Here is an 18,714-nt window from a genome sequence, read left to right as displayed (position 1 = left end):
CACTACAAATATGAAATTAATAAAAACACTGAGAAACAGTTACCAGATGGGAGTAATAGGCACCACAAACTTGGATTTCATTAATTACTAAATATATTTGGCCCATATTCAGTTGAGAGCATAAAAATAAGCTAGAATTTGATTCTGAACTGTCCTCCATGCTATCCAGCACACAATCAGGCCACAAGGTATAAGACCAGACTCAACAGTATATATAATATTTGATATATGCATTTCACTGGAAGGAGTTACACATCTTAGCACTAGTATCTACCCATTCTATACTGATTCTAAGTCTTAAAAGGTTCTGTGAGATTCTGAATTTAATACTGGATACCTTATGGCCAACACATCTCTTTCTTCTATTACGTTAGCGCACAATTCTTCCTCTTTGCATATGCCCCAAATGTACTCTACCCACATATTTGGTTTTAATTCTGATTAATTTAAATATAAAATTCTATTTAAACTCTTTCGGTACAGTCAATTGGACAATTTTTCCAGTGGGATTTGAGCTGGATAAAATGCAGCTTGAATTTCAGCAGGTCTGTTGCCCAAACAGAGTAGGAGAAACTGCATGGCTAGAAGGCCAGGTACACATGCCACAGAAACAACTTGTCAAGAACAGCAACAGAAAGTGTTTTATTAGACACCATAAGTTTTGGTGATTCGTCCTATGCTAAGTGACAGGTATACAAAGAGAAAGTTCATTCTACTACACAATAAACCGAAATAATATAATAATATTCCAATCATTTTTTTAAATGTTGCTGAATGTCTTAACTCATTTGAAAAACTTATTTATAGTGAAAACAGATATTTCTAAAACAACTATAATGAATAGGGATTGCTTGTAATGTATCTGATGTAAAGAATAGAATTTGTTATCGTTTTTGCACTTAACAACTTCGTTTCTTTATTCCAATTCCATTTTCTCCCATTCTCCCCCAACAAGTGCCACAGACGTTGTTAGTCATGACTCAGTCTTCATACTTTTGTTTTTACAGCCTGGATACCATTTACTGTTAACTACATGGATATTTTTGTACCTTCCAAATTAACAGCTCGTTACCCGTATAATCCATATTGCGTACAATTACTGAAACATTCTGGTCAGCAGCACACAACTGACTCAACGCTGCATGAAATACCACTTTTGTGCCACTCAGATACCAAGAGAGGCAGGCCATGGGGCCTATTCTGTATCATTCGTACCGATTAATGTGGTAGGTTATCCTCAGTAGTGACATCATTTTCGGTTCTTTATTCAAAATTGCTATTCTGTAAGCTTCTGAGACCTGTTAATGATCGGTCCTGCCGCCAATTTTCTGACAACTATACTGAGAGGTGGTTAGGTTTTGGTATGGCCACTCATTTGACTCGGTGTGATTTGTTTACAGCTAGAATCTGTTATTTTAGAATTACTGGGTGGTTTTAGGTTTATATTTAATGACTATGCTTTACTGAACAATCATCAAGGTGCATCAGAGTGGAAAGTGAGTTCAAACAGATTGTTTTCCTATCAATCAATATCTCATAAAATATGTTATTTTTATGTTATTAAGAGTTTAAAAATCATCATATTTCAAGAGGTTGGCTCTACTTATGTATATTACATGAGTGTTACCATCAAATTCCAAAAGGTAGGCTCTGCTGCTGTATATTACATGGGTGTTAGTTGAAATTACTAGTGACTTTGCGTACTTTTTCCCGCATGATTTGTTGTCTTCAGTCCTGAGACTGTTTTGATGCAGCTCTCCATGCTACTCTGTCCTGTGCAAGCTTTTTCATCTCCCAGTACCTACTGCAACCTACATCCTTCCGAATCTGATTAGTGTATTCATCTCTTGGTCTCCCTCTACGATTTTTACCCTCCACGCTGCCCTCCAATGCTAAATCTGTGATCCCTTGATGCCTAAGGACATGTCCTACCAACCGATCCCGTCATCTAGTCAAATTGTGCCACAAACTTCTCTTCTCCCCAATCCTATTCAATACCTCCTCATTAGTTACGCGATCTATCCACCTTATCTTCAGCATTCTTCGGTAGCACCACATTTCGAAAGCCTCTATTCTCTTCTTGTCTAAACTATTTATCGTCCATGTTTCACTTCCATACAAGGCTACACTCCATACAAATACTTTCAGAAACGATTTCCTGACACTTAAATCTATATTAGATGTTAACAAATTTCTCTTCTTCAGAAACGTTTTCCTTGCCATTGCCAGTTTACATTTTATATCCTCTCTACTTCGACCATCAACAGTTATTTTACTTCCTAAATAGCAAAACTCCTTTACTACTTCAAGTGTCTCATTTCCTAATGTAATTCCCTCACCATCACCCGATTTAATTTGACTACATTCCATTATCCTCGTTTTGCTTTTGTTGATGTTAATCTTATATCCTCCTTTCAATACACTATACATTCTGTTCAACTGCTCTTCCAAGTCTCTGACAGAATTATGTCGTCATTGGCAAACCTCAAAGTTTTTATTTCTTCTCCACGGATTTTAATACCTACTCCGAATTTTTCTTTTGTTTCCTTGCTCAATTTACAGATTGAATAACATTGGGGAGAGGCTACAAACCTGTCTCACTCCCTTCCCAACCACTGCTTCCCTTTCATGCCCCTCAACTCTTGTAAGTGCCCATTTGGTTTCTATACAAATTGTAAATAGCCTTTGCTCCCTATATTTTACCCCTGCCACCTTCAGAATTTGAAAGAGAGTATTCCAGTCAACATTGTCAAAAGCTTTCTCTAAGTCTACAAATGCTAGAAACGTAGGATAGCCTTTTCTTAATCTTTCTTCTAAAGTAAGTCGTAAGGTCAGTACTGCCTCACGTGTTCCAACATTTCTACAGAATCCAAACTGATCCTCCCCGAGGTCCGCATTTACCAGTTTTTTCATTCGTCTGTAAAGAATTCGCGTTAATATTTCGCAGCTGTGACTTATTAAACTGATAGTTCGGTAATTTTCACATCTGTCAGCACCTGCTTTCTTTGGGATTGGAATTATTATATTCTTCTTGAAGTCTGAGGGTATTTCACCTGTCTCGTACATCTTGCTCACCAGCTGGTAGAGTTTTGTTATGACTGGCTCCCCCAAGGCCGTCAGTAGTTCTAATGGAATGTTGTCTACTCCGCGGGCCTTGTTTCGACTCAGGTCTTTCAGTGCTCTGTCAAACTCTTCACGCAGTATCGTATCTCCCATTTCATCTTCATCTACATCCTCTTCCATTTCCATAATATTGTCCTCAAGTACATCGCCCTTGTATAAACCACCTATATACTCCTTCCAACTTTCTGCCTTCCCTTCTTTGCTTAGAACTGGGTTGCCATCTGAGCTCTTGATATTCATACACATGGTTCTCTTCTCTCCAAAGGCCTCTTTAATTTTCCTGTAGGCAGTATCTATCTTACCCCTAGTGAGATAAGCTTCTGCATCCTTACATTTGTCCTCTAGCCATCCCTGCTTAGCCATTTTGCACTTCCTGTCTATCTCATTTTAGAGATGTTTGTATTTCTTTTTGCCTGCTTCATTTACTGCATTTTTATATTTTCTCCTTTCATCAATTAAATTCAATATTTCTTCTGTTACCCAAGGATTTCTAGCAGCCCTCGTCCTTTTACCTATTTGATCCTCTGCTGCCTTCACTACTTCATCCCTCAGAGCTACCCATTCTTCTTCTACTGTGTTTCTTTCCCCCATTCCTGTCAATTGTTCCCTTATGCTCTCCTTGAAACTCTGTACAACCTCTGGTTCTTTCAGCTTATCCAGATCCCATATCCTTAAATTCCCACTTTTTTGCAGTTTCTTCAGTTTTAATCTACAGGTCATAACCAATAGATTGTGGTCGGAGTCCACATCTGCCCCTGGAAATGTCTTACAATTTAAAACCTGGTTCCTAAATCTGTCTTACCATTATATAATCTATCTGATACTTTTTAGTATATCCACGATTCTTCCATGTATACAACCTCCTTTTATGATTCTTGAACCAAGTGTTAGCTATGATTAAGTTATGCTCTGTGCAAAATTCTACCAGACGGCTTCCTCTTTCATTTCGTAGCCCCAATCCATAATCACCTACTATGTTTCCTTCTCTCCCTTTTCCTACTGACGAATTCCAGTCACCCATGAGTATTAAATTTTCATCACCCTTCACTACCTGAATAATTTCTTTTATCTCATCATACATTTCTTCAATTTCTTCGTCATCTGCAGAGCTAGTTGGCATATAAACTTGTACTACTGTAGTAGGTGTGGGCTTCGTATCTATCTTGGCCACAATAATGCGTTCACTATGCTGTTTGTAGTAGCTTACCCTCACTCCTATTTTTTTATTCATTATTAAACCTACTCCTGCATTACCCCTATTTGATTTTGTATTTATAACCCTGCATTCACCTGACCAAAAGTCTTGTTCCTCCTGCCACCGAACTTCACTAATTCCCCTATATCTAACTTTAACCTATCCATTTCCCTTTTTAAATTTTCTAACCTACCTGCCCGATTAAGGGATCTGACATTCCACGCTCCGATCCGTAGAACGCCAGTTTTCTTTCTCCTGATAATGACATCCTCCTGAGTAGTCCCCGCCCGGAGATCCGAATGGGGGACTATTTTACCTCCGGAATATTTTACTCAAGAGGACGCCATCATTTAATCATACAATAAACTGCATGTCCTCTGGAAAAATTACAGCTGTAGTTTCCCCTTGCTTTCAGCCGTTCGAAGTACCAGCACAGCAAGGCCGTTTTGGTTAATGTTGCAAGGCCAGATCAGTCAATCATCCAGACTGTTGCCCCTGCAACTACTGAAAAGGCTGCTGCCCCTCTTCAGGAATCACATGTTTGTCTGGCCTCTCAACAGAAGCCCCTTTGTTGTGGTTGCACCTACGGTACGGCCATCTGTATCGCTGAGGCACGCAAGCCTCCCCACCAACAGCAAGGTCCATGGTTCATGGGGGGTTTTCCCACATATGGTTTACTTATTAACTATCGAAATGCATTTAAAACTTAAGTAACAATGGTAAGGAACTTTATGAAGCCTGATAGTGAAAACCTTACAAAATTTCATTCATTTACTGTTTACGCCTGCATGATTTGGCAACAAAGTCAGCCTGCGTCTCTCTCGATTGGCATTTGCAAGAAAAAAGGACAGCTTATATTAGAGTTTCAGTAGCCAAGAGGTTAAGACAACGAATTGCAGTGCTGAAGATCGTAAATTCACATACTATTGGATACAATTTTTTTTCTCTTTATGTTTGTAACACATTCTGAGATTTCATTATTTGTGAAAGTTATGTATTTTTCTGAAATATTTGTTCCTTTTTCATGTAAGAGTGTGCTTTCTCAGTAATTACTATCTTTGATTTTGTACTTCCATATGTTTAAGAATTGAAATGGTTGTACATGAAACAACTCACAAAGAAATTTATATTTTTCTTGTCACAAATTAGTCACTATGTTTTTTTCTGAATATGTAGCAATTTCCGAGTGTGCGGTCAAACAGGAATCTAAGAGCATAACTTCAATTACTGTGAATGAAACTAGTGGCAATCATCTTGGCTTGTCACAAGTATTTATCTGCGATTGAATCCTTGATAACAGTAGACAGAGATGAAAGATTTGTGAAGTATCTTCACAAATAAGAGAAGTTAAACGCATATGACAATCAACAAACTGCCTCCAATTAGTTGCCTGGACGGAGCATATTTCCATGAATTTTGAAGCAACTAAGGTACAACAGAAAACAGGAAAAATGACGAACTGAAAATCCTTTCAACATGAGAAATGAATTATGACCTGATGTGTTAACTTCAAAAGGAACTGATTATGCATATACCTGCATGCTTGCCACATACTTTCTGTCACTTTGCTCTGATTGTAGTTTGTTTCGTGAGTTTCTATACTGATTTCAGACTCATTTTTAAACTGTCAACTATGCGCATTATTTACGTTCTTGGACATTAGCCACTATTCATTCTTATAAAAGACCTTTTGGCCTAGTCCTTGCTTTTATGTCTTGTATGTTACCATGTTAATCTGTTCTACTTCCTAGGTATCAAAATATGTATATCCTTTTTAGACTCTGTTTCCCAGCTTTAACATTTAATAGTCCACCATATGTGACAGTTTACTTATGTGCCTGTCTCAACCTACAGCACTAGCCCATGTTCCAATAAATTTGGCAACACGTGCTCACTTTCGGCTACCATTGCTGCACTGTCAATGACTCTACCATGCTAATTCTCTGTCCCTGACAAACAACTACAGTCCTTAAATTTCCTCAAAAACTTTTCAATGAAAAAATGAACATCAGCAGTGACAATAAACTTGCTTCTACACCTATCCTGGTTTTGACTTCTTATACAAATATGTCAGTAAAGACAATCCTAATTGGCTTTGGAGAAGGTACATGGCACTGGTGTTGACATTATCAATACCACACTGCCATATTTATAGTGCCACAATATGCTCCGGAATATGATGAGACGTGATTTGCATTTTGAAAGTGCTTCTGGATTCCACATGAACAATCATTTTGTAGCGTGTTTACACATTCGAAGCCCTTGTCAGTGCTGCAGTAGTGAAGCAGCAGAATGGCAGGAATTTCATGAATGAGTTAGCCCCTCTGTTAACTATGACCTATCATAGATACCTTGAAAAAAAAAAAAAAAACAGTGCTCAGTATCTAGAAGAAAGCACAGGTCACACTCATATACAAGATAGGTAGCAGAAGAGATCCACAGAACTGCCATACAATATTCTAAATATCCATCTCCTGTAGAATCTTAGCACATATTCTGAGCTCAAGATGGGGAGCAGAAGAGATCCACAGAACTGCCATCCAACATTCTAAATATCCATCTGTTGTAGAATATTAGCACATATTCTGAGCTTAAACATAATGAATGAGGTGTCTTGAACAGACAACAGAATGACCTCCTCCATGACAACCACTATGGATTTTGAAATCGTCAATCATGTGGAATCCAACTCACACTTTTCACATGTAACATACTGAAAGCCACGAATGAAGACAGTCAGGTAAATGTAGTATTTCTTGATTTCTGAAGAGCATCTGACTCGGTAATACACCTATGCCTATTATCAAATGCACAAATGTATGTGCTATAAAGCAAAGTTTATGACAGGACTGAGGATTTTTTGGTATGAAGGACACGCACTATCTTGGATGGAGAGACATCAACAGATGTACAAGTAACTTTGAGTATACCCCAAGACAGTGTGCTGGATCCCCCATTCATGTTATATATTAATGATCTTGTGGACAACACTAATAGTAACCTCAGACTTTTCATAGATGGAGTTATCTATAATGAAGTTCAGTCCAAAAGAAACAGCACAAATATTCAGTCAAATCTTGATAAGATTACAATGTAGTGCAAAGATTGGCAACTTCCTGTAAATGTTCAGAAATGTAAAAGTGTGCATTTCACAAAATAAAAAAAGTAGTATCCTCTGACTATGACATCAGTGAATCACCAACAGCATCAGAAAACTCATACAAATACCTGAATGAAACTCTTTGTAGATACATGAAATGGAACAGTCACATAGGCTCATTCACAGTTAAAGCAATACCTGACTTCAGTTCATTTGCAGAACACTACAAGAATGCAATGTCAGTCTACGAAGGAGACTGCTTACAAATCACTTGTGCAACCCATACCAGGTAGGACTGAGGGCGGGGGGGGGGGGGGGGGGGGGGGGGGGGGGGGGGGGGGGGGGGGGGGGATACTGAGCATGTATACAGTGAAGAGCAACTTGAATGGTCGTTTGACCTGTGGGAAAGCGTCACGAAGATGTTGAAAGAAATGAACTGGCAGAATCTTGAATATCCTGAGAAAGCCTACTCACAAAGTTTCAGGAAGCAGCTTTGGATGGTAACACCAGGGATGTACTTCAAACCCCTACATATCACTCCCATATGAATCATTATGACAAGATCAGACTAATTTTACCAAGCACAGACACATTTCAGCCAGGTTGGGGATTTTCTCAGCCCTGGGACTGGGTGTTTGTGTCATCATCATCATCATCATCATCATCATCTATGACAGTGGCTCGATTAGATTGAGCAAAAATCAGACTGTGTAAAAATTGGGACTTTGTACGGGTGCCTGATAACCGCACAGTTGAGCGCCCCACAAACCGAACACCACCACCACCACCACCACCACCACATTTAAAAATCATTCTTACTGTGCTCCAAACATGAATGGAGTGGAAAAAAGCCCTAATATCTAGAACAATGGAATATAGTACAAAGGAACATACATTGCCATGCACTTCACAGTGTGTTGCAGGGTATGGATGTAGATATTGGCTTATTGACTTGGACTCTGGTTGTACTGGAAACTATTTACACACTACTTCACTCTATATTTAACTTCTCTGTTTTGATTACTGTTTTAACAGTAGTGTGCGATTTATGGTTCACCCACACAATGCCTTTTTTTTCTTTTTTTTTTCCAACTTTGCACATGAATTTCCAACAACACGACTATGCATGTACATTTGTAATTTCCTGGAAATGGAAGCCATGCATAAAGCAGATTGCTTCCTGCCTTCAATGGGAATCTTTGCTGTTTTGCAGATGACAGACACTTGGGGCTCATGTGTGTTACACTGCGTAGTGTGTTAAGGTTATGCTGCGAACTGATTTATGTGCAATAATGCCTGTTGGCTCCAATGGAAGTATGCTTTAACTTAAAGATGATAAGAGACAAAGAGAAGTCATATGGAATTCCATTCAGAAGATCAGTGGAATAAAAATTTGAGAGGGGTTTCCCTGAGGGTCAATATTAGATAAGAAGTCTCTGGTCATATTACTGTAAAGAATAAGATAACCTAAGCTTTGCGGTAAGAATCAGAGAAAAAATAAGCCAGAAATTTTTATCAAGTGTACATATGAAAACTGTGGGTATATATTCATGAGGTATGTGCACCATCCCAACAAGCTACTAGAAATAGAAATGAGGGAAATCGATGACATAAAAAACAAAAAACTGAGAAATACATTCTAGTAGATTCTGGAATCTATCAAATTCTCAAAATTTCCAAGTCTGAGGATGTTAATCTATATATAATCTTTCACAATTAAAGATGCTTCCACAACATTTTTAGTACAATACAAATGACACATTGAAAGTTAATTAACCTTCACATAATGACTATAAGGACCTGTCTTAAGTACTTCTCAATTTCAGGAATAATCAATTAAATAGTTAAAACTGATGTATAAATTGTTGGTTACTAGCTAATGAAGTGTTATTGCCAGCCTTATTGCTCGTAGGTTCCCAAGCAGAAAATCTAAAATCTTGGCAGGACATCCTCCTGAAATTTGCAAACAAAACATTGTCACTTTGTGCTTCTTGTAACTCTGTTATTTAGATACTTATTTACCTACAGTCATTTTTGCGTTTTCTTTTTCTGTTGCTTTTTCATCACAATGAACGCAGCACAAGCTCCCAAACAAATAAGGGGATCCATAGCAACTGCTTGAACAATGAGGCAAAGTGTGGACATGCGAACCGCTATGTGTACACATGTTCTTTCCACCAATTTCTGTACATGCCCTTTTATTCTCACGCACCTGCGATTGTGCATGAAGAAAGAGACATGTGTGTACATACCTTTAGTTTTAGAAGGTGTATGTCCTTTCACGGCTCCCAGTATATCAAGGATAATTTATTTACACAAAAATTCAGGTTACACTGACTGAACCATTGATTCTTAAGATGTGATTATAAATCTCCAAATTATGTTATTTTTAGTTATTGTCATCTGATGCACTACAATTTCAATCAACACGGCAACAAAGCAGACACAAACTTTCAGTCATCTGGAAAGTAAACTGCAACTAACTGCACCCTGTGATCCACTTTTGAAGAGCAACAATTGTTGCTTGGATAAACATATAACATTTTTTACTGGTTTTTAATCAGTGATGAAACTTTGAAAAATTCCTTTAAGCAGAAGTCCAAGTGTCAAAGCATGCAGTGGAAACATGAATTGCCCGACTCTAAGAAATTCAAAATGCAACCATCAGCAGTTAAGGTCATGGTAAGCTCCTTTGGGAGTGTCCACAGTCCAATTTTGTGAGTATTTTTGGAGGAACAATTCACTATCAAGACTCTATACTACTCGGGTATGGCAGAGAGCAAAATCTAGTCCTCTCTGAAGAGAAAATTCACGGCAGCAAGAGGAAAGGTGTGCTGCTTCTTCAAGACAACGTTCAATATGGTATCTGAAGAGCCATCCACCAGCCATTGTTATGTGGCTTGTGAAGTACAGATGTAGATGGTGTGAGGGAACAGAATTAAGGCAAATTAAATTCTGAAATTTAATCTTAAACATCAGAGTTGTAAAAATTTCTGTACCCTCATCATCTATAATTAGCAAGTGTATATGCGATTAGTTTGGTTATGATTATAATAATAATTAAGCAGGTCCACACCAGGTCCAAAACATCTTACTTTATGTTTTGTGTATGTTCAAATTTTAGTTTTTTATTGTATTATTTAAGGTAATCTTTGGGTAGTATGTTGGGGCTGGAACTTGGCAGCAGTCATCCCTATGTCACAGTAGGTACTACACAGAATTACCAACAGCATGCGGAATGTGAAGCAGAACCACAGAATATTCTGATGAAAAACCATGGAGAGACAGTTAACAATGACAACAAATAAATAAAATGAGAATTTATGTAAACCTTTCAGTTTTTATAAGTGTGAGCTTAGTCAATGCTTAGGTCAGAAAGACAATTATTTTTTGAAAAAGTGGAAATTATTCAATTTGAATAATAATAGAAGATGATCTCACTCAAAAGGAAGCTACATGAACTTAGAAACTCAAATGTTATCATCTTCTCGGTTCCACATCGACACGACTTACCAAACTGGTCATGTGTAAATGAAGTAGTGCGGTGAGCAAATTAAGAAATACAAAATATATGCTTGAGATTCGGAAACTAAACATTTGTGGACATAAGCAGCATAGGAAGAAGATTCCACACAACCCATGGTCTACACCTCAACAAACTAGGAAAAGACTTGGTTATAAGACAGATTGAAGAAATAGTAAACAACAAACAATAGTAAACAACAACAATGTGGAGTGTTATGGAACAGTGGCCATCCCTCTCAAGGACAAAAATAACGAATTCACGGATGAACCAACCACGAAATATCAGGTCAGTGATACAATACATCAGCAGGACAAAAGTGACTTTTTTTAGGACAATAAAACGTTCCACCAGTGCAACACCAGATGCGAGTGTACGTGATCCACATATGCCTCAAGCAGACCTCAGTTCAAACGAGTGCAATTTATTGTTCCTGCATTATAATGTACAGGGTTTAAGAACAAAATAGATGCATTGGAATCATTCATCACAGAGCTAGCTCCATGTGTAGTAATAGTCACAGAACACCAAAAAACAGTAGACAACATTCATCATTTCAAATTAGAAGACTATAACCTAGCAACATTCTACTGTCGAACACAAAATAAAGGCGGTGGTGTCGCCATTTATGTGAGAAAATGTTAAGTTAATAACAGTGTTATGGACAAAAAAATTCAATGCTGACAAAGATTTCGAAATTACAGCTCTTAAACTCACATTTTTTTTTACTGTTTCGTTCACTGTTATAGTGGAAACTTGGATGCTTTCCTGGAATCACTTGATGGAGTTCCAAGTGAATCAATGTCAGGTTACAGAAATGTAAATGTTATCATACTTGGCTATATCAACATAAACACCTTACTCGACAACCAGGAAGGCAAGCAGAATGTCTAACAGACCCACATCAATTGATCATATCATTACAAATTATGACCATATCATCTCAGCAGACATCATAAATGGTCATCTTTCGGATCATTTAGGCCAAACACTAGTACTAAAATGTAATACCAAGTTCAAACCAAGAAAAATGTATGAGCACAAGCAAATACTATCTGCAAACACCATTGCCAAGCTAAGACTTAGTTTACATCAGGAATCATGGGAATCAGTTATTACTACCAATGGGGTAAACAATAAATGGAATGAATTTGTAGAAATCCTGACTGGGCACCTAAATAGGACCATGCCAATAACAAAAGTAAATAATCACAAAAACCAACCTTTATCATCAAAACCTGTACCATTAAACTGTAAAACAAAAGATCTAAAAGAAAAAATGGAAAACATGTATCGCTTACACAAACTAACTGACTCAGAGGTACATAAAGAAACCTACAAGCAGTACAAATAGAAGTACCGCAAAGAAGTCAGAAAATTAAAAGCAGAAAGAGTCAGCCAAGAGATACGAAACTCAGATAATGTCTCAAAGTCTTGCAGGTCACTTGTAAATAAAATAGGAAATGAGGAAGCAGACACCAAAATTAAGAATGTAGAATTAACTGCAAACAATAATGCCATTTCTGATCCCTTTCTGGTCAGCAATATTTTCATTAATTACTTCATAGACACTGTCGAAAATGATGTGTGTATGAAACAGGATAAACAGCACATATACAAGAGTAGCGACAAACAGAACTGCAGTAGTACACTACCCGCAGTAAGTGCTTATGATATTTTGCAGCACATTGATAGCCTCAAAAACAAAAAATTAGCAGGAATTGATGAAATTTCTCCATATTTAATGAAGAAATGCAAACGTGAACTGTTGAAACCACTACTTCATCTTATTAACTGTACACTCTAAGAAGGTGTGTTCCCTGACAGGTTGAAACTGGCTGTAATTAAACCATTACACAAAAAAGGGGAAAGAAAGCATGTACAGAACTACAGGCCCATAGCCCTTATCTCAACCTTCAGCAAACTGATAGAAAAAATAATATTAAAAAGAATCCAGGAACACTACAATGACACTGACGTACTAGGGGATTTCTAACATGGTTTCAGGAAGGGTCGAAGTACTATGTCAGCTGCTGTACAATTTGGTCACCACGTACCTGAAAACATAAATGAAAAGTCTCAAATGGCAGGAGTATTCTTGGACCTCTCAAAAGCTTTTGACAGAGTACACCACAATGTACTCTTTTCAAAAATTGAGAAAAGTGGTGTCATTGGAAAACTCATGCAATTGCTTTAAACATATTTAAAAGGCAGGCAACAGTGCATAGAAACCTTATATTACAACGGAGAAATACTAGAACGGAAAAGGTCAAGTATAAGAAATATACATTTTGGGGTTCCCCAGGGTTCCATTTCAGGGTCCAGTCCTATTCATACGTTACGTAAATGATTTCACAAGTTCTCTAGACAGTAAGCAATTGGTCACTATGTATGCCGATGATACATCTGGTGTCTGTTGTGCAGACAGTGAGACCAGCATAGTTGAAGAGATTCGAAGCTTTATTGAAAATGCAAGAGCACACTTCGAAAAATAGAATTTGAAATTAAACATGGAAAAACAAATATCATTCATTTTAAACCCAGTGGTATAAACAGGCACAACATTGAGACTAAGGAAACTCTGCAAATAACTAACTTGTTACAATTAAGGGAAATGGTATGCCAGAATTGGTGCCATCTTTTAATGGATGAAGTAGGAAAATTGACTAGGAACTTAGATGAAGGAAAAAGGCATGAGAAGGTAAAGGAGAAATTAAAATCGGTAAGGTGATACATTCTCCTTGCAGACTTAGGTACCAGGTATGGTATGACATTCCACCCTCAGAACATTGAAAACTGCGTGATTAATGTGACCAATATAAATATGAAAGCAAAAGCATTTCAAATATTGTAGAAGAATACAGAGAGTGGTGGGAACATTATGACACTAATTAGGCAGCTAATTAAGAGCTCTTACCATCCATGGCTTTAGCACAATGATGATCAGAGAGAGAAGTGCAATTGATTGTAAATGTGGCCGTTGTTGCTATATACTTCAACTACTGACAGCTGTACTGTGTTGTCTTCAACTCATGTTGCTGTTTACATTTGGAAGTACTCATTCTAATTGGAAAGGTGGACTGAGAACTGAAGAAAAAATTAGAGGAACGAAGGCTATGAGGATTCTCAAAGAGATGCGTTTATAATTAGACAATTTTCACCTGAAAAGTTTTTCTTCTAGAGCTTACGATTACCTGGAGTTCTGCACAAATTATTCAGCATATATGTTCTTAGTCACATTTATTCCTTTTCTTCCCCAACAACTGAGCTGTGTCAATTGAACAGGACAGAACGTGAAACCACAGCAATCACAGAATAACTCCATTTATCATAACTACAGTTGTGTATTGGTATGCATGTGATATCATGCTTACCAGTACGTTCCAAACTGCACTGCATGCAAATGGGATTTTCTGTTGCTTATACCACTGGTTCCATTGGTGATAAAAAGGTAGGGGTCAAGAGTTTTGGATATCCTTTGTGCTAGGGGCCATTTGTATACCCAACAGAATGATCATCTTATTGTCACTATCCTACAGTACATGGTCTAATTATGGATATTACACACATTCTATTGCTTAGGCTTATGTAGCCAATCAGCTGGTGCTTTTTGCATTTGATGTGATCTATGTTGGGCTTGATGGGACTTAGAGAGGCACTGTTAGTTCAGGGGTGGAACCTCGAAAAATTTCTAGCCTTTTTTTCTGTTTTCAAGGTACATTATCATCTGAATGGTTCTGGGAACTCCTCACTGTAATACTGAATTACATGCAATATGCGCATGTAAAAATCTGGTCTGAAGTGTAAAATTAGTTTTGCATTATTTCAATTTCTTTAAGTAAACCAAAATTTTATTGACTCATCAATGCAAACAAAAGAAGGGAACTCAGTAGAAAAATGCTGCTATTGGACCACCTAAATGGTGAATACACTCCTCTTCATCAAAAGATTGACTGGAAAATGGGGTGCCAGCTGACTCATTCTACCTTCCTCAGCATGTTTAAAAATATTTGCAAAAATGTTGGGAAGCGAACATATTTGCACTTTTTAATGCTGAGAGAGAGGTAGACAGTGGCAGCAGGAAAGAGACAGAAGTAATAAGTACTAGAAGATAGCGGACAGTGTTTGTCGTACAGAAAGAGTGAAGGAGACAATGGCAGTGTGAGAGAAAGAGATGGACACGGTGGTAGTGGAACACAGTAGACAGTGAAAAAGAAGTGTAGTAGTAGTAGTAGTAGTAGTAGTAGTACAGAATAAAGGCGACTGTGAGACAGGAGAAAGTGACAGCAAATAACTAACGAACTGACAAAGAAACACGTTTACAAAACTGGTGATAAAGAATGCTGGAATTTCAAATGAATAATAATGGTAGCAAAGAAAAGGCAACTGGCATGATGCTAATGATCCTGTTGGAGAAAACAGAATTTGCAATTTGTTCACTTTGAAGATTACCTCTGTAAATCTTTCATGCCTCAGGTTTTTATGAGCTCCCTTCTACCATGCTCCCCCCCCCCCCCCCCCCTTTCCCTTTTTTCTCTCGCTGTGTGTGTGTGTGTGTGTGTGTGTGTGTGTGTGTGTGTGTGTGTGTGCGCGCGCGTGTGTGTGTGTTCCACTTCATATTTCACATAGTGTTGCACTATGTGAAGTGGAATTTTTACAGTTGAGAAAGTATTAAAGACTCTTGAAAGAATTAGTACAATTAACAGTCGTAATTTATACTCACATCCACAGCATCAAGTGAGCGGTTCTGTGTAATTTCAAATTTCTTTATAAGCATCGATTCATTGACACTATATATGCACACGTTTTTTGACTGTCCTCCTGCTAATATACATTTTCCATCAGCAGTGTAGCAAAGGCTATTGAAAGCTCTGTAAGAGAAACATAACAATTTCATTTTCCACAGCTTGTTCATATCCAAAGAATCTAGAGATGATACAGGTATCAGTCAACACTGAGTGCAATAATCTGTGTGACAAATGAGGCAAGGAAGAAAACAGGTAAGGTATCAAAAAAGAACATCCTTTTTCTTAATAAACTAACAGAAAAAATAGAGGTTTTCCTTCTTAAGTCTCAAATTGAGCTAAAATATGTAAGAAATTCACACTGCTGCAATACGACAATTTTTGCAATAAATTTGACGAACACTTACTTTCCCTGAAGATTTTTTTTCGCTGTAATGAGATCAGTTTCAGATCGACCACTGCCCAGGTCATTACGGCCTTCAATGCTGCCCGTTTGCTGTGATGTGCGAATGTTAAAGAATGAAACTTGACCATCAAGTGTTGCTACAGCCACCTCTTGGCCAGAGGGAGCGTATGCTACACATAAACCTGAAACACAGGTGATCTTTTAGAAATTAAACTGAAACACTCTTCTGAAAGGCCAACTAAAAACTATACACACACCTAGGACATCCTATGAACAAATAGCAACATATTTCCAAACTGCTTATTGCAAAAAACTGAAAGCACTACTTCATTATAAAACAATGATACGAATAATTAAGAAAAACTACATTTCTATAACATTAGGATTCAGTTAAACTTATATAACAAACTATTATTGACAGTTGTGTAACAACATTTAAATTCACAGGGATCAAATGTTCTGCTTTAGTTCTAATTTTTCAGTATTTAATTTTAAACTGTAAACAAGGAAAACATATGACATTTAAAAGTACATGTGATAACTATATTGCATTTGTATTTACTTCTGCTGCATTTTATGAAAACTGCTTTCCACTTAGGTACAGCCTTAAGACACAAAACCTGTCCATTGACTGGCTGCTACAGAGACTTCATCTGAAATTGTTCACTTAAGGTACCAATAAAACTGGCCACTACTCAGAATCCCCAAGTTTGGTCATCTGCACAATCTGGCAGACGTTCTGGAGGAAATGTTGCATTTGACTGGAGCTGTTGCAGTGCTATAGGCTGTATCTACTAGTGGCTGATTGGTAAACAGTGTGCAATGTAGATACAAAGGTACGAGTTACACTCCGTTTCCTCATTCATTTTTCAAATGACAATATGGTGGTATCCATCTGATGGAACCTTAAATATAATACGCTTCACCTTCTAACCTGCCAGTAAAATCAAAAACATCCACGAATAACTCCAGAAAATGTCAAGATCAGAACAGTTTATGCTATCTCGTTTCCTCGCATTACAAAGGCCATTGGCTACCAGCCACTAAAAACATGCCACCAGTAGTCTGAAGTCAGATTCTGTCCACCAGGTGAACTTAGCTCAGTGCGCCATGGGCATGTTTCTGTTCTTGCACTAGTAAGCATAAAATTGTTTATTATTATTGTTTTATTTTCCTTGTGAAATAATGTCTACAAACTGAGTGACCAGCGTGCAATATCACAACATGCACAGGTTGCTATGAGTATATTTCTTAACCGCCAATTTTTTTATTTGATGTGCTAGTATTTTTCTTGCAGATACATATTGGATTTTGTGTACTTTAAAACTTATGACCATTGTTTAAGCACTAGAAACTAAGGTTGCAAGTGCAAACAAGCCTAACATTTGCAACATTGTTCGCTTTGAGATCAATAGAGGGTTGGGAGCAGTGGAGGCTGCTTGAAATGTTTGTATCTTACATGGGATGAGTGCTTTTGGGCATCTTACATCAGAACAGATTTTCTGGTTTCAAGATAGATTGTTCAAGCATGTATATCTTTCCACTTTCAGTAAGTTTTCATAATCAACGTAAATGGTTAGCTGTGACCATTTAACCTTCATGCGACATTTGCATTCAATGGACAATAGTTATACAGGCTCAAATTCAAAGCAACATGTCTTTAGGATACACTCCATACAAACTTTTATGACATGCTTCATTAATAATAACACCAACAGAACACCTTTTTGATCAGTCTTGCATGGACTCTTTTGAGAAACATAAGAAACCTATAAGAAAAGGTCTGCGAGAAATAACATTTGATCACTATTCTAAAAATAAAAGCCCTTTTGTCAATCTCATACCAGGAAAATTACTGTGTCACACCACTGACATTCTAATTTACCCTACTTTTAATTTGTTAATGTGAACAGGCATTGTTACAGCTAGAAAAGTTGTGCATTTGCACATAAAGTAAACTTTCTAAGTATTATTACAATCTGTTGACTGGCTAACAATATTTGCAGTGCAAGTTTTAGGTGATTCACCCAGTATATTATTTTGCAGCTATAAGGGACAAATTTAAATTTATTTTCTACCAATTTTCCTTTGTAAAGGTGTAATAGAAGTTTTGTTAGCAATTTTGCAGAAATTGATACAAATGTTTGTGTCATTATAGAGGTAATATGCAGATCTCTTAATTTGTCAGCCTGTAAGAGCTCCGGAGTGCCTTGTTATGATCAAATGCATCTAACTCCTAGTAAGTCTGATGGTAGCGACAGTTTAAGTCAATTTCTGGAAGCGATACATAGTACAAGGCTGAAGCCAAACTTTGCTCTCTTAGACAGAAGCTTCCCTTTAATTACCTAGAACAACAGCAGACACATTAAACTAACAATATAAAAATATTCATTAAATGACAATGCATGAGAAATCATCAGTGTTGGTGGTGAATATAACTGTCATTCAACATTGCATTGCGCTCTCTACTTGTAAAACAAGAAAAATGGAACAAATTTGGAAAGGAATATGTCATGGCATTCTGTAGTTTATGTTCAATTCATAGCCTGATTCAAATTGCCCTAAACTTGAGCTACAGCTTAATTCAGTTGTCAAATACTTTTCCCTTTACCTGACAAGTTT

General features: G+C 37.3%; 1 protein-coding gene across 2 annotated transcripts in view; it reads right to left on the bottom strand.

The window, feature by feature from the left end:
• Nucleotides 1-18,714, bottom strand: part of LOC126281487 (periodic tryptophan protein 2 homolog) — a 93,053-nt gene that overhangs the window by 19,501 nt on the left and 54,838 nt on the right. For both annotated transcript variants that reach the window (XM_049980486.1, XM_049980487.1), the window contains 2 exons: nucleotides 16,094-16,274; nucleotides 15,665-15,812 (listed from right to left, as the gene is read on the bottom strand). In XM_049980486.1, coding sequence (XP_049836443.1) covers nucleotides 15,665-15,812; nucleotides 16,094-16,274 — 329 coding nt within the window. The remainder of the gene's footprint in view (nucleotides 1-15,664; nucleotides 15,813-16,093; nucleotides 16,275-18,714) is intronic.

This window comes from Schistocerca gregaria, chromosome 7 (genome assembly GCF_023897955.1).
Source record: "Schistocerca gregaria isolate iqSchGreg1 chromosome 7, iqSchGreg1.2, whole genome shotgun sequence".
Classification (NCBI taxonomy): domain Eukaryota; kingdom Metazoa; phylum Arthropoda; class Insecta; order Orthoptera; family Acrididae; genus Schistocerca; species Schistocerca gregaria.
This window is presented reverse-complemented; position numbering and strand designations above follow the sequence as displayed.